General features: G+C 41.4%; 1 protein-coding gene across 1 annotated transcript in view; it reads right to left on the bottom strand.

Moving 5' to 3' along the window:
• The window catches only part of LOC140244608 (dynein axonemal heavy chain 2-like), a 77,742-nt gene that overhangs the window by 15,261 nt on the left and 39,627 nt on the right, over positions 1-22,854 (bottom strand). The window contains exons 46-68 of the mRNA XM_072324229.1: positions 21,362-21,618; positions 20,587-20,753; positions 18,845-18,949; positions 17,769-18,043; positions 16,803-16,933; positions 16,096-16,251; positions 15,340-15,507; positions 14,427-14,727; positions 13,798-13,930; positions 12,544-12,683; positions 11,844-12,054; positions 10,937-11,053; positions 10,075-10,216; positions 9,155-9,441; positions 8,036-8,200; positions 7,474-7,599; positions 6,787-6,935; positions 5,872-6,089; positions 4,924-5,206; positions 4,081-4,225; positions 3,184-3,383; positions 2,783-2,909; positions 2,042-2,127 (exon numbers count right to left, since the gene is read on the bottom strand). Coding sequence (XP_072180330.1) covers positions 2,042-2,127; positions 2,783-2,909; positions 3,184-3,383; positions 4,081-4,225; positions 4,924-5,206; positions 5,872-6,089; positions 6,787-6,935; positions 7,474-7,599; positions 8,036-8,200; positions 9,155-9,441; positions 10,075-10,216; positions 10,937-11,053; positions 11,844-12,054; positions 12,544-12,683; positions 13,798-13,930; positions 14,427-14,727; positions 15,340-15,507; positions 16,096-16,251; positions 16,803-16,933; positions 17,769-18,043; positions 18,845-18,949; positions 20,587-20,753; positions 21,362-21,618 — 4,089 coding nt within the window. The remainder of the gene's footprint in view (positions 1-2,041; positions 2,128-2,782; positions 2,910-3,183; positions 3,384-4,080; positions 4,226-4,923; positions 5,207-5,871; positions 6,090-6,786; positions 6,936-7,473; positions 7,600-8,035; positions 8,201-9,154; positions 9,442-10,074; positions 10,217-10,936; positions 11,054-11,843; positions 12,055-12,543; positions 12,684-13,797; positions 13,931-14,426; positions 14,728-15,339; positions 15,508-16,095; positions 16,252-16,802; positions 16,934-17,768; positions 18,044-18,844; positions 18,950-20,586; positions 20,754-21,361; positions 21,619-22,854) is intronic.

Raw genomic sequence — 22,854 nt, 5'->3', positions numbered from 1 at the left:
GTCCCAAGAATACTTACTTACTGTGTGGTGGGTGAATGAAATGATGGATGGAGCAAAAAATATACATACAATGGGAAGTGAGATGAATGAATGGATGAATGGATGGAGAGATGGAAAGATGGAAGGATTGATGGACATTAGTTTATGATGATACAGTATCCAGGATCCAGGAAAATGGGAAAGGGAGGAGGTGGGTTCACCACAGTGATTAATGCCCTGCATCCCCACGCAGGTGGACGACATGCCAAATGGAAACGGTAGCCATGGCAACCACACAGTAAGGTGGTGGGGATACAGGTTTAATCACTTTGGCATAAATGTGAAAACAATGTCACACATGGATACCAAAGGGGGAACATTTCTGACCACAGCTTTCCTCTTATCGGTAAACACTGCTATATTTGATTTTACTCTAGGATGAATACATTGCAGCCCTCCACTTTCTTATTGTCTTCAGGGGCCATGAACTGAAATCAGCTCTTATGAGCTGGACAGTAGCATCAAATTAGAAGAAAAATTTTCGACGGTTTAATGCATGTGAAAACATAAAGGCCTGAAGAATCATTGGATTAAATTGAATTTAATACATATCAAATAATTCCTCTGTGCTGCCTTTTCAAGCTAATGAGAGACTATTACCTGAAGCAAAATATGGTGAAATACAGAAATTATCAACCAGAGTTTTTGATGTGCGATGTGCAAAATTCAGACGCAAAGAAAATTTTGAACAAAACTAGCCATGAAAATGTTCCCCCTGTCCACCCATGTATCCGATGACATTGTTCAGTCATGAATACTGCTGTCCCACAAACATCATGAACAGTGCCATTGCCCATATATAAATAAATGTGTATATGATCATGGTAAACTGCAAGCCGATGATCGTGAGGGTGGAATGAATGGATTCACTTCGATTTGTCTCTATTTCTCGTGACTGTTTACCTCCTGGTGGCCAGATAGACATGGTAGTTGAGTAGCAAGAAATATTATGTCATTGCCATATCATGTAAAATGTTTCCATGCATAAATAAATGTTATGCCAAGCAGACATAAAAAAGAAACAATGTTTTCACTTGCTTAAACAAATTAAAGTGATTGCCAATATAAAAGAAATGCATCAATGCACATAAATTGAATATTTGTACAAACACATAAAATATATACCACTTTGAAATATCTCAGTACAAAATCGATATCAATCAATTTAAGACAAAATGCACCAAAAAATATTCCACACTAATAGGTATGTAAAGTACATATTGGAATTAAGAAATTCTGCTTTTGTAAACTCAAATACACAAGTGCCTAGTCATTCATATTGCAGATAAGAAACTAAGAAGCCTTTTCTCATATATTTGGTATTCATATTTCTTCCACGTTTTTGAGCTCTTTTGTTTTGGATATTGACATATCTACTGACTTGAAATGAAAATGAAACTTATTAAATGATCATTAGAATGGCATGCTTTGTGCAATAAAGATGGGAATAAACTAGGTTTGACATGATTTACAGGCTATATATAATCAAAATGAATATATATATTTGTGCAACATATATGTCACAAGACAAGTATACAATAAGCTGCTGTATTAGTATATAAACTGATTGTGGATTAAATACCCCTTTGCTCTTTAGCATGAATGATTTTGATTCATGAATGATTCTGTGAGCATTAGTGAACCATGATTAAATGAAAAGTAAAAATAATGACATGAGAATCACTTCTCCAACAAAACTGATTTTAAACACAAGCTGTTGACCATCACTACGAACAACACTCTACAGAATGTTTGTACTAGTCAGCTTGTCAATTATTCTCAAGGTATTAATCAACTATGATTGATGAGTCCAGTAAAGTTCAGTTCAATGAATTCGGTAAAACCAAATTGGACAAATGCTTTTCAACAGCACTGAATTTGAATTTTGTGTAAAGATATATGTTTGCCTCTGTTTTGTTTTTTGGTGGTCATTGTTGAAAACAATTCTACACAAATTGTTATTGGAGTAAAAGTGTCAGATTAATGTAGGGTATAGACTCACTTGTCAAGTTCAGTGATGTTATCCCATGATGCGTCTGCCAGCCACTGGGAACATGGATTGTCCATCTGCTCCTCTCTGTCAAGAACCTGTAACAGATAAAATGAAATGATAGAACAAATCTCAGCAAAGGATAACAGTCTCCTCAGTGAGGGACATGCCAGCATTACTACCCTGGCATTGCTAGACACACATCAGCCAAGGTCACACTGGCAAAAGATCGTGAAGTTTAAGATCGTGAAGTTTAAGATCGTAAGGTCTTCGCAATTACCGGCTGTCCATCCTCACTAGCAGCCAAACTTCTCAATCTTGAAGTTCTCAAAGTTTGGTTCACTAGTGCCTGTCTGAAAGAAAGAGTATGCAGTCTGACAGCTATAATAATGATTGTGACGTAACAATGCAGACTTGTGCATTACAATGACCGTGCATTTCGGAGGCACCTTCCGCAAACAGGTAGAGGACTGGTCATATGACAAACTTTGCAAAGCTTCAGTTGCTAGCATTCACACTGCCCACAGATCAAGAAGCTTGTTTGTCTGTCTGTTTGTTTGTTTGTTTGTTTGTGTTTTTTTTTTTTTGGGGGGGGGGGGGTGGGGTTTGCTCCCGTACTGAACATCCAAGAACTACAGAAATTATTTTGCAAAGATCCCTCTGCCATCTGTTAGCCACTGGGAACCATTAATGGCATCACCTCCACCTAGATGCAGATGGTTGCCATGAAGGGTTGCTAGGCAGGACACTTACCACACCTCCCCTCAGGAAGAAGTTGTACTCGTCCATGTTGAGTTTGCCCGCGGCCTCCAGGATCTTGGCGCACATCTGGAAGGAGAAGAGAAGCTTGTGCTTCTCAAACAAACCTCGGCAGGTGAACCTGGCATGACAGAAAAACAACCAAACAAACAAGAAATACAGTAAAGATTGATATTACTGTGGTGTGGAAATGGGGAGGGGTGAGGGGAGGGGTGAGAGGAAGGGGAGGAGTTAGGGGAAGGGGGACGGGTGAGGAGACGGGGAGGGGTGAGGGGAGGGGCAAGGGGAAGGGGAGGAGTAAGGGGAAGGGGAGGGGTGAGTGGAAAGGGGAGGGGTGAGTGGAAGGGAAGGGGAGGGGAGAGTGGAAGGGGAGGGGAGGGGAGGGCAGAACCCACCTGTACACGGCATACGTGTGGTACTCGTTGAGGTTGATGATTCGCTGGTCCAGCTGAGGACTCCTCTGGCTCTTATCAATGGACACGTTGAAGAGGTCAATGTAAGCGTCCAGCGAAAACTGATACATGGGGTCAATGCGGCCCATGTCGTTGAGAACGAAGAAGAGAATGGAGGCCCTCTGGGCACAAGGACGGTAGCCCTAAAATGCAAAAGGAAATAGAAATGCCACATTTGGGATTATACAAAATCCATGTTGTGCTCAAATTAAAGGAATATAACACTTTCCATATGTGGAGTCAAATTAAAAGTTTTAATCATCCTTTTGTCCTCAATTAAATTCATATCTTTATCAACTATGTCACGAAACAACTCATTTTCTCTTCCCCTGTACCGTCTTCCTCGGTCAATCAACACACACATGCCACATCATGCATGGCTGTGCCTATAGAGCTGTGACTTCTTTTCTTGACTTCTTTGAGTCCTCTCCCCTGATTTCCTGTATTCTATGCCCTGTTCTTTTCTCTTATCCTACTTCATTATTCATGCATACTTCTTACTTCTCACCTGATGGCAACGTAAATGTGGTATCATTTGTTCACATCCTAAAAGGTACCATCTCCCTTTGAAGATACTACTGTAGTGGCCCACTCAGTAAGGGACAGTGATACACCATGGCCAGTCCTTAGACCCTGGACATCCTGATTGTGATTGCCAGCAATGTAGTCCAAGCCACTCGGCCAACACAACCCCTGTCTATACTTATCTCACAGGCCGCGTCTAAGATTGATGCGGCCTGGAGCTGCTCTCTGACCATAGCCGGGGCTTGAACCCTGGACATGCCAACTACCAGTCACACAGTCCAAACCACTAGACCAACACCACCTCTCCCTACTCACCTCACGGGCAGCATCAATCTTCGCCTCAGTCTGCTCTGAGACCTGGAGCTGCTCTCCGACTTCCTCAGAAGTCTTCTTGGATGACTGTAGGGTGTTCACCAGCTGCTCATCGTCCAAGAGGGAGCCCTGGGCATCGTTCAGCAATCTTTATCGACGGAAGGGGATAGAATCATCCAGAAAAGGAAACTTATGAAGTGAAATTACTAAATATCACTCGTTTGAAAAATACAATGTACTGCAATGTACACATTTGAACCAGCGTTATCAGGCATTCACAAGTATTCTGATGTTAAAACCACTATTGATGCTAACTGACTTGAAAGACGCAAAATTTAGCAATCGCAAAGAAAGAGCTCTAAGACGAGTGTTGGAGCAAATTAAGCTCAAAAATAAAATGCATGAAGGCTTCTCAACTTTTGTATGCAACATTAGCAAATGTTTATTTACAGTATAGGCAGCATTCACACTGGTAAAAGTTACAAAGAACAAAGAAAAATACAACCAAACTCATAATACATATTAGTCATATCCAAATTTATATCCTGTCAGATAAACCATATGTTTGTGTTGATGAATACATGCAGAGTCATATATGAAACAACACGGCAGGCAACATCTGAACCCAACAGTATATCGTCTCATCTCAAGATCTCATCCTCCAGTTCCACTAGTTTCACAGTAGTTGTATTCAAATTTGTTTACATTCTACTACATACTTTGCTTGCCGACACAAACAGTATACTGCATGAATGCAAGTTTACATCCCTGTATGTTTGTGTTAATTGATACATGCAGAATCATATGCAACAACATGGCATGCAATATTACTATATCTCACCTCACCTCAAGATCTCGTCCTCCAGTTCCACCAGCTTCTTCTTGCCGGCGGCGATGTTCATCACCAGGTTGTCCTTCTGCTCCTCCAGCTCCGGCCGCTCCTTGCGGACCACGATACCCAGCAGCTGGGCCTCCAGACCCTGCTCCTTGACGGCGAAGTTGACGATGCTGGTCTTGGTGGAGATCTCGGGCGTGTAGTGCGGGTTGCTCAGCTTGGTGGTGATGTAGAACTTGAAGTCCGGGTTGTAGTCGAGCTCCTTGTCGCCCAGACGGATCATGAGTCTCCCTCCTGCAAGTCACATGACATGGAAACGTTTGAAGAAATTTCACTGACCCCACGACATTGCTGATGCATTCTTAGTACACTGACTAGGACATTGTCATGACGTTTACAACCATTTTGTTGTTACACATTTACAGAGCTAGTGTTGAGTACACAACAAGCAATACATTTCTTTTCTTCACTATCATCTGCATCATTACTATCATCACCAAACTGAATCAGCTTTGTGAAATTAACTAAATGTGCATCTTCCTTGACTGACAACTGAATTGTTAAATAATAGAATCAGCAATAATCACAACTGAATCATCATCATTTGTACTTTCATCATCATCATCATCATCATCATCACCATCATCATCATCATCATCGTCACCATCGTCACCATCTGCATCATCATCTTCATCATCATTCTTGCTACTTTGATATTACCAGGAAAACCAGCAATGCTGTTATTGTGGTAAATGTCACTATGGATGTCATCCCCTTGATTGTCACCGACTTGGTTGTTGACGCCATCATCACTTTCACGACTGCCATCAAGTTTCAATCAATTCAACTAACAAATGTTATTGCTGAGAGGGTGAATTGATGTCATCACCCATCACCATCTTTCATTTATTTTTGCAGCTCATATTGGGTGTTGGGGGAATTAAAGAACCCTGCCTCACCTTGCTTAATGATGGACTTGTTGAGGATGGGGGCCAGTGAGGGGTCAAGCTCCTCCTGCACGTTCTGGAGGAGGACGGGGAAGCCGTACTGGATGGCGTTCTCTAGGGTGCGCAGGTAGTCCGACTGCTGGAGGTCGATGATCTTCAGGCCCCGCTTGCCCTCCATGTTCCTGATCCACTTGATGGCCTGACACTGCGGGTCCACCATCAGTGGCCACCTGTAGTTGTGGGGAGAGGAAAAGGGATTAGCTGTCTTGGGGTTGTTTCGAGTGCCTTGAGAATAGGGTCATGGGGTCAGCTCTAGTGCAGTATACGAGTAGCAGTCATGGGGTAAGCTTTAGTGTATCATGAGTAGAGGTCAAGGAGGGGGGGGGGGGAGCGGTTCTGCAGTACCTTCAGTTTAAGGTAAAGAGATCATACATTATTAATATACATCATCAGTTGAGAGTGCTGCTGTCATTTCAAGTACCTAGATGGGAAGGGGCAGTTAAAAGGTCATCTCTATCACCTCATGATTGAGGAAATTTGTGGATGTCTATAAATGTGGTATGTGGACCTTGTGAATTGGAGTCTTCTCTTGTACCTCATAACCTACCACTTTTGCATGAAGATGGTAATGGTATAATGACATCATAATATGGTCTTATTTACTCAAGGTAGTCTCCTCAGTGTTAACACTATTCTTCCAGAGGGCCCTGCCATCAATTACCCCAGCAAAATACTGATTTTTACACTTCAGTCAACAGGGACATCAGGGGTAAAAAAAAATCTGCCCGATGACATGAGCAGAGTAAATTCAGGACCTCCATTCAAAGTCACAAGTCTTATTTATTCATTTTTGTGATGGCTGGAAGATGATTAGGACAGCTTAAAAGTGAAGAATGTAATTGCCATCTTCTTTGATGAGGAGCTTACCTGTTGCCCCTGGTTACGATGACCCCATTCTCTGTGGAGAAGGCGTCGGAGGGAAGACCCTGCATGTTCCAGTCCCTGACCACTGTGGGTTTGGACAGGAAGGTGGAGAAGGAGAAGTCTGGGCTGCATGGAACACCCAGCTTGCTGACCTTTGGAACATTTGGGGAAAATGTGGTATATTTTCACATTTACAGCATATATGTGTGAACCATCTCTGTACATGCACTTATAATTCCCATACATTTTTCCAGATGGACATGACAACACAATCTATAACAGTGAATATAATACATCATATATTTTTATCAATATCTCTCTCTCTCTTTACATATCGTCGTTGGGGCGACAAGTCCTCGTGTCTGAAATTTTGCTGATAATTACTGTGTTGGATCAATGGTCAGATAATCAATTCAGTGATATCCTGTCCAAATCCTAGCTGTCTTACTCCAAAAATGAAGCCACCACGGCATGCCAAAGGCTCTTCCATTTGATACGGTGCTTGGCTGCAATGTCTGTTTGCTCTGCTGAATATTTGACATTTTGTAGATACAAAGTCTTGCTACCCCAGCGACGATATGCCGCTCTTACTATACTTAGAACAATTATATGATGAAACAAAGAGTCAAAATAATAAAATTGCAAATTGTAAATGCAATTTGCAAGCTTGATCATGGCTGTCTATCTTACCTCTTTCAGCCACACCTCCTTGACCAGGTGGTCCCTGTAATTGGAGAGGAAAGGTCCCATGTAGGACATGAAGGCAGCAGCCACCAGACAGTCTCCTACCAGGTATACCATGTTCTCCTCCAGATCCTTTAGGGTACAGGATGGAAAGATAACGTTAACAGTCATGGTGATGATAATTAGACAGACGAAGAGAGGGATAAAGGCAATAGCATGACATACCTATGCACAAAATGTAGCGGGTAAACACAGTGGTTCAATATCCTCTCAAGAAGTAACCATAGTACTGCATCCTTCTCGTACTGCGTATCAAATGTCACTACTACTGCTACATTATAACTTGCTGGAGACGGTGGATGCAAAAATGCACCTACATGGTTATGAATGAATGGGACTTGAAGCTTTATATCAATTGTAATAAAAATCATCAATAAGGTGCCACAATTTTATATCTTACTAGGTGAAAAACTTTGAAATGCCTTTACTATAATATATTTTGTATGCATTGAAATTTCCCCGAATATATAAAATATGATTCCCATGAGGTCAAGCTACTGAACTCTACCTGGACATTCAGCTCCCATCTGTCCCTCTCTCCGGCCAGACCGGACACCAGTTTGCCGGCACGGTCAAGCTTGATCTCCATCTGCTCTGCCTTGATCCTCAGCTCCTCCTTCTCAGCCAGCTTCTCGTCGTACTGCTTCTTCAGGTTCTCCATCCGATCTGTTACCTGTCGTTGGAGTTGGAGGCGAATTCAGAAGAGAAAGAGGAGGAGGAGGAGGGGGAGAGGAGGAGGAGAAGGAAGAGGAAGATGAGGAGGAGGAGGAGGAGAAGGAGGAGGAGGAGGGGGAGGGGAGGAGGAAAAGGAGGAGGAGGAGGAGGAGGAGAAGGAGGAGGAAGAGGAAGAGAAGGAAGAAGAGAAGGAAGAGGAGGAGGAAGAGGAGGAGGAAGAGGAAGAGGAGAAGGAAGAGGAGAGTCAACCACTTCTAAATCAAACCAACTGGTCTGACTACTAGCAAATGGGTTCGCAGCAACCCTAGCCTGAGTTATAATCTAATGGAGGACTTGGTGTAAGGTTAACCGACGATGCAGCCATATATGACAATTGTTTAATATGCAATCTATTTCCTGTTATTGGTGGAGCAACAATCAACTGTACCTGACACATCAAACCCACTGGCCCAATTACCTTGAAGTGTCCCTTGTAGAGTCAGCTGATGTTACAGTTATATGAACACAATAGCTCATGTAAGGCAATCATACAAAGCAAAGCTTCAGGACAGAAAAGCAAAGACTATAGGCTTGTGATTTTCGTCTGATTCAGAACTACTTTAAAAAAATGCTTCGTTTAACTGTTTTCACTATTTGGAAACTCTGTGCTATCCTTCACCAATGAGTTTTTAATTTTCCTCATTACTCAATTGCTCTTACAAGATAACAAATCATACAATTTATTGGTAGTTTCTGTTACCAGAATGAAATCTCAAGAACATCTCTCCTCTTCTTAGATTTATACTTTTTTTTTCATCCCCAAATGAGAGAGATGGTCAAGTTCAAACGCTGATTAATCCGTTGAGGACGGCTTGATTTTGCTACAACACACTTTTCCCACAGACACCTGCCCGAGTATACTCTGGGACTCGTCCTCAACGGGATAACAAGACTGGTACGGTGGAAAACATACCTCTTTGAGTTTGGCCTTGGCCTCGGCTAGGATGGCCTGCTTCTCTGCCAGGGTGGCCTGGGCGTTGTGCAGCCTCTGCTTCTTGGGCTCTACCACGCGGTAGATGCGGCCGTACACCTCCATGGCCCTCACCCACATGCACAGCGACTTGGCGGCCAGCGAGACGCGGCCGATGATGTCCGGCTGGAAGTCGGGCTGGCTGCAGTACTGGCCGATGCGCTTCAGCACCCTGTCCGACATGTTGTCCTTGTCAAACTCGACAAGATCCTTGATGAAGTTTTGGTTACCTATGAGTGAAAACGAATAAATGGGAGACAAATTTTTAGTTTATAAGACAAAATCCAGCATTTACTCAAAGTGTTTGTAATGAGTAAAGAAAAACTTTAACAGAGTCTTAGTGGTATACTGCTAGTCAATATCTACTCCTTGGCACAAATTTCATTTTAATTAACCCATTGAGGATGGACTGATTTTGCTGCAGCACGCATTTCCCATAGACACTTGGCCGAGTATATTCGGGACTCGTCCTCAACGGGTTAAGAGAAAACTGTAGAAAGGCAAAGGTCAATATAACAGTCTCCTATTCTGACATCTTCACAGTAAGATAAAAGATGGAGAAAAAGATGGCTGCCTGCCTCTATGATTAGATTGATATAAAGACAATATATGCTAATAGTAAATAAATCTTTGTAAGGACTAGACCTGCTGTCTAGATGCAATAATCCTTTAATAACATGATACTGCATCACAGCATTGCCCAGCTTATGGGAAAGGATCCACACAAAGTGAAGATGAGACTGGTGGGGTGTACCATCTTAAGTGTCCACACCCGACCGAATCAAGTTTGTCAGATATCACGTAAATGGGGTTACAGTCTCAGAAAGTTTACACTAACCCATGGGAATGATAAAAAGCCTTACCGAGCTGCCTCTTTGCCTCGGCCCACGTGGGTTCATTGCCCTTGAGAATCATGACAGCTTCCATACACTTCTCCACCAGGACAGGAGGACGGCCGTAAGACTTGATCTCTCCAATGTCCTTCTTGTTCAGGGCCTCAAGTGCCTGTGGACAAAAGTAGGAAAGAAAAAAATTGCATTTATTTTGCGGATCATGATTTTAACCCATTGAGGACGGTTTGATTTTGCTACATGTACAACATGCATTTCCCATAGAAGCTTGCCCGAGTATACTTGGGACTCGTCCTCAACAAGATTTCTTCATCTTGACAGATTGTGAAAAAAAGGATTATTAAAGAAGGGTTTAGGGCATAAAAGAACATAGACCTGCAGTTCAAATTCAGGAATTTTTGCACTGAGTTGTTTTTGTTGCAACTGATTGACTAATTACTCTTCACTGATTTGAATAAGCACTGATTATTCAGTGTTTCAGAAGTAGCCATGATAAAAAATCAGGGGCATATATAACCTGAGTCCAATCCGAGTATAAATGCCCATGAGTTTTTATCACAGCTACTCCCAAAATGCTAAATGATGGGCACTTATCCACGTCGATGAATGGTGATTTGTCAATCAGGCCTGTAGTTGTTATGAAATGGAATTACCTGTTTGTTTGAGAAGTAGTAACACTGAAAGAGGGGAGTACATGCTTTGTCTATCACAGGAGGTGTCACTTAGATCAGTTTTCTGTTACACAATTTCACAAATACAGCTGTATATGATACCAGCTTATAGAATTAAAGGTTAGGGTAAATTGACCAAGGAGGCCTCACGAAAGGAATAAGGCACCTTAATAACCCACAAATGACCATCCCCACTGACTGACCTTGACGGCTTCCGCGAGGGCGGGCAGAGCTTCGGCCAAGTCCTGCTGGGCAGCGTCGGCCATCTGTTTACATCTCACCTCCTCCTCACCAATTTTCTCACTGCGGGCTTGCACAGACTGCAGGCAGGAAATACAGAACAAAACAGAATGTTGCATATCAACTTCTACACCCAAGACACTCATGCAAACATGGCACACTCCAGTGACAAGATTTTAATTGTATGCACTTCTCTGCCATCACATATGCAGAAAAAGTAGCAGAAAGAACATCAATATCAAAAGCTACAGTCATTCTGGGTTAGAAACTACCGGTAATAAATAGACTGCTATGTGTTATAGTGAGTTATGTGAGCATCAAGAAATTTTAGTGCCAGACTGTTGCTAACATGACTGTGTGTGCCCACATGTTAAATGTTTCATGCGGCAAGTTGCAAAAACATTGTAACTTTGTATTGACATTCTCCTTTGCTCCAATCCAACATACAGAGAGATAATGTCTAGTGAGTCAAGTAACAAACCTAGCATGAATATGCGTGCAGACACACACTCACATGCAAGAGGTAACAAGAAAAATTCAATATGTCAATATATATATACATTGGACTCCCGTTATTACGAAGTCCTCAGGACCCACAGTTTTCTTTTGTTATATCGAAATTTCGTTATAACCGAACAAATGAACAATAAAATACAGAGTGGATAATATTGCGGCCTGAATTTTTGCTTCGTTGTGACCGGAATTTCATTATAACCGTGTTTGTTATAACGGGAGTGCACTGTACCAATATCGATATGTATCAACATCCACACCGAAGTATTTTCTTAGTATTCTCCCACTTCTCCAACTAAACTGACAATGCTCGGAAATAGAACTTTGAAGAGACGGAAGGGCCAGAAGGTAACTGACCTTTTGCTGCTCATCGGCTTCCCTCTTCTGCTGGACGATGACCACTAGGTATTCCTCACACTGCTTCTGAAACTGGGCCACCTTGACCTTAGCCTCCTCCAGCTCTACGGACATGACCTCCACCTTGGCTCTGGTGTCATCGATCTTGGACAGGCCGTTCTTCAGCTTGTTGGCCGCGTCACCGAGCTCCTTGCGCTTCTCGTACAGCAGTCTAGAGAGGTTCGGAGAAATTGGGAAACGGTTCAGTAGGTTGTCATTTTATCTCTTGTGTATTACAGGTTTCAGATCCACTACAGTGTACTTTGAAATAAAACAGACTTTTATGAGGTCTAATAACCAGTGCATGGTAACAACAATTCTTCTGTAACATTATGCTCGAGCAATGAAATTATTCGTTTCTGATCATTTTATTAGAAATTATCCTATACATATTGTGTCCTCCATTATTATCCTTTTTGCACTATAATTGTATCACCTTTAATAGAGAAATCACATCTGAGATTTAAAGTTTACGTCTGTCTATATGAAGTTGATTCATATGATTCACATTTGAAGGGCTCTGCTGCAATAGAAATGCTTTCATACTTAATTTAAAAAAAAATGCAATATGAAATTAAGAAATTTGATTAACTAATGACACCATTTTCTCTTCACACTGTGACTTGTCAAGAACTTTTGGATAGCTCAAAGTTGGTCTTACGTCTTATATCCTGTAACAAGCTCCAGGTAGTTTGTAGGAGTGACATAGTTGTGGCGTTTCAGCTCAAAGAGCATCTGTTTGGAGCTCTGGACCACGGATTGGTGCATGGTGCAGAAGATCTGGGCAATGTTTGGCTTCAGCTGCGAACAGAAAAAAAAAAGGACAAAAATAATATGATGTGGAATATCCATATGACAGCAGCATCCTTGAAGCAAACAGCAGTCCTACAGGTTTGAGTTTGCAAGTATCATAACCAACCATGTGCAGCTCGACATGGTTTGTAGTACCAGTCAGTCAGTTGCTTCTATTAAAGCAACTGACTGACTGACTGGTAGTCAGGAAAGTTGCATCAACTGTACCATCAATGATTTCAACCTGAGCTATACCTGTTGTCTGTCTGTTATGGTGGGACCACAGATGTTACCATTTACAGGCAGAACACCCATTTCCAACTCGTTATTCACAGAAGTCCTTTACAGTTTGTACCACACTGAGCACCAACCATCTTGATTCAACATTTCTTTCCACAGACAAATGAGCACCATCATCAGGATGAACCAAAAAATCCCTTGATACACAGTAATTTTATCCTAAACTCAGTTACCATTGCCAATTGCACCAATCAACTGAATTCTCTAAGTACTCTGATTATTCAATGTGGAAGAGCAGAAGACTTCTTTGACCCATGACGTTCCAACGGCCAATTTTGCAGAAGAAGAAAATTGAATGCATGACGTAAAACTTAGCACTCAATGACAGAGTGGACTGTGGATGACCTCATGTCATATTGAAAACTACTAGCTAGCTGCTTAAATCAAATCATACTAACTGTCGGATGTTAATGTAGCGATGTGGATCAGTTTGTAGCACGTCTGCCTTGCAATCAACTGACAAGGGTTTGATTCCTATTGAGCCTAGCTTAGCAATGTTGTGTGTAATCATACTGTACCTTCAGGTAAGAGGCAAAACACTCTGTCCCCCGGATAGGACATTAAGTGGAAGTCCAGTGTGTCAGGGAATCGCAACTCATGCACTTCAAAGATCCAGTTCATTCATTTATCACAAAGAGAGCAGGATGCTAATCCAGTCCAACATTTACCCAAACCAGAAATGGGGTGATTGAAGCTGACCCCTCATGGTTCGCCCCAGGTGACTAGCAATAGTCAGCAAATGATATCAACCAGGTACAATGTGCCACAAGAAGAATGACATCAATACAAAGAAGAGATTGACAATTGAAGTATGGCGCCTTACCTCCTCATTCTCGCCTACATTGATGGACTCAAGGTACTTCTCTGCCACCTCAGTAAGGGCTTCCTTGGGCCACTCACTGAACCAGTCAATGGTGGTACAGTTCACAAAGGCTGGGTACATACGGATGCGGTTCCTGGAGAAAAATTAGAGCACAGCATCATTGTTATCAAAGGGTACTTACAAATTCATTCTCAGGATACATCTAATATTTGAAATACAAAAGCCTAATCATCCAAACTCCTATTTAATGTCGATATTTTCTGTCACAATCTACAGATATGCAGTATGAGGGCTCACCTACGTTTACATTTGGAGGAGCGTTGACTGCTTTGTGCTAAAACTAACAAACTATGCAATACAAAGATGGCAGTATAATGCAAGAGGAATGGAAGGTGTAGCTACTGAATTTTGTCTACATATATTCAACAACAACACAGGAAATCATCCATCTCAATTAAGTAGCCCTTGCAGTTTCATATTTTCTTTTTCCATTATATGTGCCATAATGGGTTCCAAACTCTACGCCAAATAAATAAAAAATTAGGGTACGATAAAGAAGGTCAACAGACAAGAGACAGCCAAGAAGCCAGGTCTACATGTATGATGCCCCTTCTTCCCTTGCCTCCTACCTGAATGGGTCACCAACGGGGCTCATGCAGAGCACCACGTGGAGGTTGGCCCGCACCCGATCAATGAAGTAGGAGAACATGTTCTCGGGCGTGTCCTGGATGCCGTCCTTCTTGGCGGGCTCGGCCAGCTCGGTGCGCACCTCCTCGAATTCGTCCGACTTGTAGAGGTTGGGCACCTCTCCGCTGGACAGGATGTTGTTGATATCCTCCAGGAAGGACTCGTCGATGACCTGGGTGTCGTTGAAGAGGAAGATGGTGGGCTTGTTCTCCACACCGGCCGTCTTGTAGAGCCGCTTCAAGTCTGGAAGTAAATGACAGAGACATTATAGTTTAGATATGAACATTAGATAATAGGAAAGTAGTACTTTGTATCTATATTGTCTGCATAATAATACACACTTGGAAAATCTTGAAAAGAAAATGTCTTGGCCCTGTTGCATAGAAGTTGATATTAAACATATGTCAGAAATCAAACATAAGTCTACGAATATTCAATTCTGATTGGGTGATACCTGACTTATGATTGATTTTATGACTTATGTTTGATTGTATCATTTCATGTTGATATTAAACATATGTCAGAAATCAAACATAAGTCTACGAATATTCAATTCTGATTGGCTGATACCTGACTTATGATTGATTTTCTGACTTATGTTTGATTTTATCATTTCATGCAGCAGGGCCCTGGAGTGATAACTTTTGTTTCTTCTTGTTCCCGTCAGTAGAGGAAAAGTAAAACCAAGTGAAAAGTAGCATAATACTGCATTATCCAGCAGCAAATCTGTTTGAAACTTTGTCATCAAAATCAGCCCTTAGCAAATCTGATTAGAATATTACATTACATTTCATTAGCGGGGGGAGTGGAAGATTTGTGATTTCAAATCTTTAAGAGCTTCAAAGGGCAGCTTACCGTCTCTGAATTCCGTAATGCGGTAGTGTCTGGTGACCTCGATCTGGAAGGTGGTGTATTCACAGATCGACGCGGCCAATCGGGTAAGAGACTGGCGACCACTCCCACCGATACCGACCAATAGCATGTTCCCTCTGGGCTGTCTTATGACTCGAATGATTCGGGAAACTAGGAAAGAAAGAGCACACACCATGCATTCAAACAACGTCCACAAGTCTTTCATACTTGCATAATTTTGAAAATTATACAGTCAAAACTGTTCATAGTCACTAATAATCATAAATGATTATTGGGCATCTTTGTTATCAATGCAAACATCAAATCTTTATGTGCAGTTTGTAAAAAAGAAGTTCTTTCTAACAACTGTGTAAAAAAAAAAGTGAAAATCAAACTTAACGGTTAGTGTTGCAAAACATACTACAAATGTAGGTAAAAAAGGTGTTTTTCTCTTATCCAGGTAAACAATTGAGATATATTAAAACTTGCCAGAAACTTGTCATCAATTAAGGTGACTTCCAGAGTATCAAAGTTGCCTTTAACTTGCTGGTAGAATACAATCCAACAAAGCATTGTTATGTCAGAAAATGGACCTTTTTTTCTTTTGCATAAAAGGGCCTGAACTTTGATACTACCAGGGAATTAATTCAGGCTTTTTGTCTAAAAACTGACATCCCTGAAATGTGTTGAAGCATTCTGCAACTACAGCAGAGGTAATGCCTATCCAGGGTCTAAGAGCTATTTCTGCGTCAGACTCACTGTGTTCGATGGCATCCCTGAAGAGGACCAGGTCCATGGAGATGACTCCAGGTGTCGTGTTGTAATCCTCCAAGGCATCCTCCATGAACTTCTTGAGGGGAGTGAACTCCTGGAGGTCCTCATAGATGGGAATCTCACTCTGGGACATGTAGTCACCTGATGGTTACAAGGGTCACGTGATATCAAATACTGGCAGCCCCTTCACCTAACATTTATACATGTATCCCCCCTACAAAAAAAAAAAAAAAAAAAAAAAAAAAAACACTGAAAGGCTATTGTTTGTGGATACAAACAGCCTTTGAAAAAGAATTTTGTTAAGAAAAACTTTCAATGTTGCTTCAGATGATACAGATTTTGTCTCATGACTAGTCATTCTTTATCAAATATGACACTTCACATTCAAAGAAATAAATTCTGGCATGCTGTCACTAAAGATGGGTGAAATTTCAAGAATGCTGTAAATCAATCTCTTGGTGAAAAGGGCATTTACATAATGTTCACTCTGAAAAACCATGTGCAAAAATATGGAACACGTTAGCTTGGAACGACGAGTGTCTGTAAAGGAGAAAGATGCAATGTCCTGAATGACAGCAGTTTATCTTGGCATCCGCTTAATGGTAAGTTGGTGCGGACTTATGATATCTGTATCCATATTATTAATTTTGCCCGCCATCAAGTGATTTTTCATTTCATCTCACTGGTCTCACCAAAGATAGGAGGCTGCTTGTTGGGACAGATGTTGTGGAAGGTTTGGTCAAAGAGGTTGCCGAGCTTCTCGCTGATGATGTTAGTGAATCCTTCGACATCCTGATCATTCACCAGACGGTCAGAGTAAACCCTGCAGAGATTATCATGAAAGAGGATGATATTAGTGGATGGGAGTCAAATTCTTAGTTTTGAATGGGTCACAGTGGCTACAATGCAATGCATGGTTAAATTCTTCCAGTAAATTATAGTTTTATCGTTTCCAATCTGTTCAAAGGGGGTTGGGAGAGTTAGCATGGATGGGGTCACTTACCTGTGAAATTTGACTTGATCAAAATATTTGAACATATTACTGACACACTATTAATAGCACTTTTAACAATGTATATCTACTGTTAATAATAATCTAATGAATAAATTTCAATAACAACTTTGATACAAGATGTATGATATACACATAATGTGTGTTTACACACTTCCTTTGCATAAAACTATGCTGCACATCACACCATGCAAGCGAAACTGTAAAGTGATTACATGCCTATCAAAATTTATCAAGTCCTACTCAAAATTCATTAAAAAGAAGAATTTCATATCAAGAAATCACCATTACTTTACAAATAGGTCCTTGGCTTAATGCAAAATAACTGTTGCAATGAAATGTTAACCCACCACAACCAACCAAAAATATGCAAAATAGAGAAAACAACTTTCAATAACTTTACCCTTACAACAAAGCAATTCAATATTTGATGGCAAAAAATGTGTGGTATGTGGAATAGGCCTATATTTGGGTCCCTGAATAGTGCAGTTTGTCTTCCAGAATGGGACTGCATTGCTAGCAAACACAAGCAGCAGCGATTAACCCTTTGAACACCAGTCCCGAGTATACTCGAGCAGATGTCTATGGGAAATGCACATTGTAGCAAAATCAGCCCGTCCTCAATGGGTTAATAGGAAGGTCTAACCTGAAGCACTCGTGGATCCAGAGCCTGGTGATGCTTGCTTTGGTGTCATGGAAGTCCTTGTGGGCCCTCAGCATGCCCTGGAAGACCTTGGAGATGTCCCGCAGGTTGAAGAGGTAGTGGATCTTGGCCGGGGTAGGCAGGAACTTCTGGACCACACCCTGGTACACCTCCAGCGTTGCCTGGGTGACCACGTCGCCGATGGGCTTCACGTCCTCCTCAAAGTCCTGCAGCTTCTGGTTGATCATGGTGCCGAAGATGCGCTTGATTTGGGAGTCCTGAGTGGGAAGGGAATTTTAATAATGATAATGGTTCATCATGGTGCTGAAGATGCGCTTGATTTGGGAGTCCTGGGTGGGAAGGCTATTTTAATAATGATGGTGATAAAGCTAGTCTTGCAGCTTTATTATCAGTGGGAAGAGTACATCTAACTTTTGCCAATAGTCGCATTGAGGCTGGGGGGGGGGGGGGGAGGCATTTCATGAAGCCTTTTGTCAGATATTTCATCTGACAAACTGTTATACGCTACAGAAATCCTTGCATCTGATTGGCTGAGAGCAAATTTTTCTGACAGAGTTGTCGGACAAAATACTTCATGAAATGCCAGCCAGATTTGAATAATGCAAAGAGGTACCAAATGTACAGCATTAAAGGAATATAATAGTTTTGGTTGAAATGGGGATTGAAGTTTTAACTCTTTGCAAAAAAATCATAAACCACTTCTATGAAATATTAAAAGGCATACAATTCCATGAGGAATTAAAAGTTTATTTGATGAAAATCAATGGCTGAGATATCAAAAAACAAATAAGTAAAACAAGTAAAACAAAACGGTCCTAATAAAAGGTGGGACCCATCTTTTATTAGGACTGCTTTGTTTTTTGATATTTCAGCCAATTCAAAACCGATTTTCATCAAATAGTTCTAATTCCTCATGGAATTGTATTTTTTTTTTTATATTTCATATAGGTGATATCTGATTATCTTGTAAAAAGTTAAAACCTCAATCCCCATTTCAACCAAAACTACACAATCCCTTTAAAACACTTCTTTGTTTGAAAGAAGACTTGTCTACTCACACTAGGGAAGGTCATGTTGATGAGGTTGAAGCGACTCTGGAGCCGTTTGGAAATCACCATACGCCCTCCACCAGGAGGACCCATGGATGCAAGCAGCTGCATGCCCTGGAGAAAGAGAAAATAACACATAGGTAGACTGATAAATGGATGATGATATTGAGAGATAATACATTTTATTTACCGTATCATTGACCATGCGTTCCATCTTCCTGTACACACCATACATCTTACAGCCATACACCCACATTAATGCACAATGGTTTGTCACCATCACATTTCCATTGCATATACACAAAGATAACATGGTTTCTCATCACTTTGCCTATGCACCTATACAATAATGCACAATAGTTTCTAATATCACATTACCTTTGCATCTGTAAACATGGCTTCATAATAATAAATGGACATGCATTTATACAAATGCACAATGGTTTCTCAACATCACATTACAGTTCGACCTCGATTATCCGGCCATGTCGGGACTGGTGCTCATCCGGATAAGCGAATTGGCCAGATATGGGAGACACAATGTTAATGTATATAACTACCGTCCAAGCTGACGTCCCAGTGCACTGACAGCTAGGCAGGTAGCATACCCCGCAACGGTAGTGTAATCTATGCTAGCCTGTGCAAAATTGTAGTCCCTTCTTCACAAAAATAAAGTATATCTTTATGTGAAAATCATACATGTTTTACCTCATTAGATACAACATGCATTGACAAACCTATCACGTACATCTTATGAAATTAGTGAAATAGACCCATGAAAAGATGTTAAAGTCACTATTTTTTCTCAATTTTTGGATGAAAAAAAGAGTCCTTCACTGCGTGAACGCGTCCAGATAATAGTGATTTCCGGATAAAAGGAGGCCGGATAATTGAGGTCGAACTGTACCTACCGTATATTCCTAAGAAGCTGCATAACAGGTTGTCATCATCAGATTACTCTAATATGCATCGACTCAAATGCACGATGGTATCTCATAATCATATTACATTTGCAACTGTATAACTGCACAATGATCTCTACGTTATCACATTTCCTCAACACCCAGTACACAATTATGCACAATGGGTTTTGCATTATCACATCACTTATACATATTCATACATATGCACAGTGGATTCTCATCATCACATTTCATTGTATCTCTGCGGCTGCGTTTATCATCTTTCCCCTGTTTAAACGGCTTTCAAAAGCCGTTTCCAAAGCCCTTTCCAAAGCCCTTTCGAAGCGGCTTCCAATATAGTTGCGTTTATCAACTCTTCGCGAACACAATAACTGGCCTGTCACTGCACAGCTGCATTGCGCAATTCGACCCGAGGAGAAGAGGTCATATAAGGTGTGCATGGTTCGTAACGGCAGTACAAAGCCGTTTCAAAACAGCTTTGCGTTTATCTCGCTTCAAAAGGCTTCTAGAAACAGGTTTCTGGAAACCTCTTTAGGAAACCTGTTTCGGAAAGCACAAATTTGTGGCTTTCGAAAAGGCTTTCCGAAAAGGCTTTCAAAACAGCTTTGCATTTATCATCTCGTAAAAATTCCCTGAAAGCCGTTTGGAAAACCTGTTTCTGCCGAGAAAAAGAGTTGATAAACGCACCCTGCATCTATACAAATGCACAATGATTTCCCATATTACCTATGAATCCGTATAAATACATAATGGTTTCTCACGGTCATATTACCTAAGATACATTGATACTTATAAGCAATACATTATAACCAGCTTTGAATTCTGTACCTTGATGTACTTGGTGGTCTGCTTGAGTCGGTCGTACCAAAAGCCGTAGTCAACCCACAGCTTCATGAGCTCCAGAGGGGGCTGGGAACCAAACGTGTCCTTGGCTGGCATGTTGAAATCGTCCAAGAAGGTGACCAGTTTCTTTCCACCAATTGGGACGTAGACGCCTAGCATTGATGAGAGAGGGAGAAGACCATCAGTGAACTTTGGGGGAGAAAGGAAATCACAACGGTAATCTATCATGATCAACGTCAAGGTGATGTGACTACGGATACTAGAGAAGATAGACTTGTATATTCTCTTTCTGAAGGTTGGAATGAATCACAATGAGAAACCAATGATATAATTGGTACATGGCAGAAAGACGCATGAGGCAGGACCTTTTTCTGTTGATGAAATGAACCATCATAACTAACGTCATCAACCTAATCACTGTTGTCATCATGAATGAAATTGTCATCATTATCATCTCCATTGCCGACATTGTCATCACATCTGTTACCATCATCATCATCATCATGAATCATAATCGTCACAAATCATCATCACCGTCATCATCATTGATGTTGGCATTGTTACACAATACCAAACATAAGGATCACTTCTATTCCTCTATTTTCAATGCCCAGCATAACCTCCCAAATCGCCATCATTACCATCATCATCATTATCGATGTCAGTATCGTTACATGAAGCTAACATAAGTATCATCTCTACTCTCTACTTCTCTATATTTCTGACCTCAAGTAATCTCCTAAATCACTGGGGCACAAACCTTTCGTCCTCTTCTCCACCCTGCTCTCGATGATGTCCTGGACGTTGTTGGACGTGGTCTGGGCAGACATGTTGATGGTCAGCACGCTGTAGGTCTGGGGGTCAAGCTTGGAGCAGACGCTCTGGGCGACCGAGGTCTTCCCCGTGCCAACGGGTCCCACGAGGAGGACGGGCTTCTCAGTCTGGATCAGGCTCTGGACAATGAAGTTGTACCGTACCGTGTCCACTGTTGGCACCATGATCTTGTAGAAGGGTGCACTGGGGAAATATCAAAAGCAAAGATCACAATATGAGAATTTTTGTTGATGCCATCCATTGGTAGACTTATTACAGATGCATACGAAAGGGATTTTTTTTTTTTCATAACCTATCTTAAACTAAACTTTGGTGACTTTTTCTGACTACATCCATTTGGATGATCACCTGTTTGAAGGTACAAGGGCACAGGACAGAGCTTATAGTCATTTTTATATAAGTTTTTAAGGGTTTGATGTTGTTAAAGATAATAAAAAGTTTTGGTACCTCAAAAGTTTCCCTGAATTTCCTTGTCTTGGTTTGTGTTTCATGTTAAAGTACGTTGTCTGTGAGAATTACTCGCCCCAAAGTGCTCTCATGTCTTAGTAATCATGCAATAATGGTTTCGTACCAGAGCCATCGCCGAACAGCGTCGATAAATATTGTACGAAACCACTGACTGCGACCAGCAGCGTGCAGCCCATTGTACGCATAGCTAACTGCGACCAGCAGCCCCATATGCATAGCGGGTAAATGTCAATTTAAAATCCCAAAATTTCTTCGATTTGAAGACATACCAATTAAGTTGAAGTATTGAAAACAGGCTTCGAACAACGTTTGGTTCTGCCAATAGTCCCTTTCTTTTCGAATTGATGACTGAATGTGACTCGGTCGAGAGGACCTTGGGAGAGCTACATACACCATGGACCGATGCATACACTGACTACTACGGCCAGCGCATGCGCACACAAACATCTTATCCGTTGATATGGGATTTGAAATTTGTGCGCATGTGATGTGTTCGCATGCACTGGCTGTAGTATTCAGTGTACATGGTGTACGTAGCTCTCCCAAGGTCCTCTCGGCCGAGTCACATTCAGTCATCAATTCGAACAGAAAGGGACTATAGGCAGAACCAAACGTTGCCCGAAGCCTGTTTTCAATACTTCACCTTAATTGGTAAGTCTTCAAATTGAAGAATTTTTGGAATTTTAAGTTAACATTTATCCCGCGATACTAAATCTGTCATGATCCTGAATGCACGCTATGCGTATGGGACTGCTGGTCGCTATGCGTATGGGGCTGCTGGTCGCAGTTAATTGCATGATTACTAAGACATGAGAGCACTTTGGGGCGAGTAAGTCTCACAGTGTTAGTTATATGAAAGGTACTTTAACCTGAAACACAAACTAAGACAAGGAAATTTTTGAGGTACCAAAACTTTTTATTATCTTTAATGTAGACATCACATATATTCTA

The sequence above is a fragment of the Diadema setosum genome, chromosome 21 (genome assembly GCF_964275005.1).
Source record: "Diadema setosum chromosome 21, eeDiaSeto1, whole genome shotgun sequence".
NCBI lineage: Eukaryota > Metazoa > Echinodermata > Echinoidea > Diadematoida > Diadematidae > Diadema > Diadema setosum.
The sequence above is the reverse complement of the archived record's forward strand: the minus strand, read 5'-3'. Positions and strand labels throughout refer to the sequence as shown.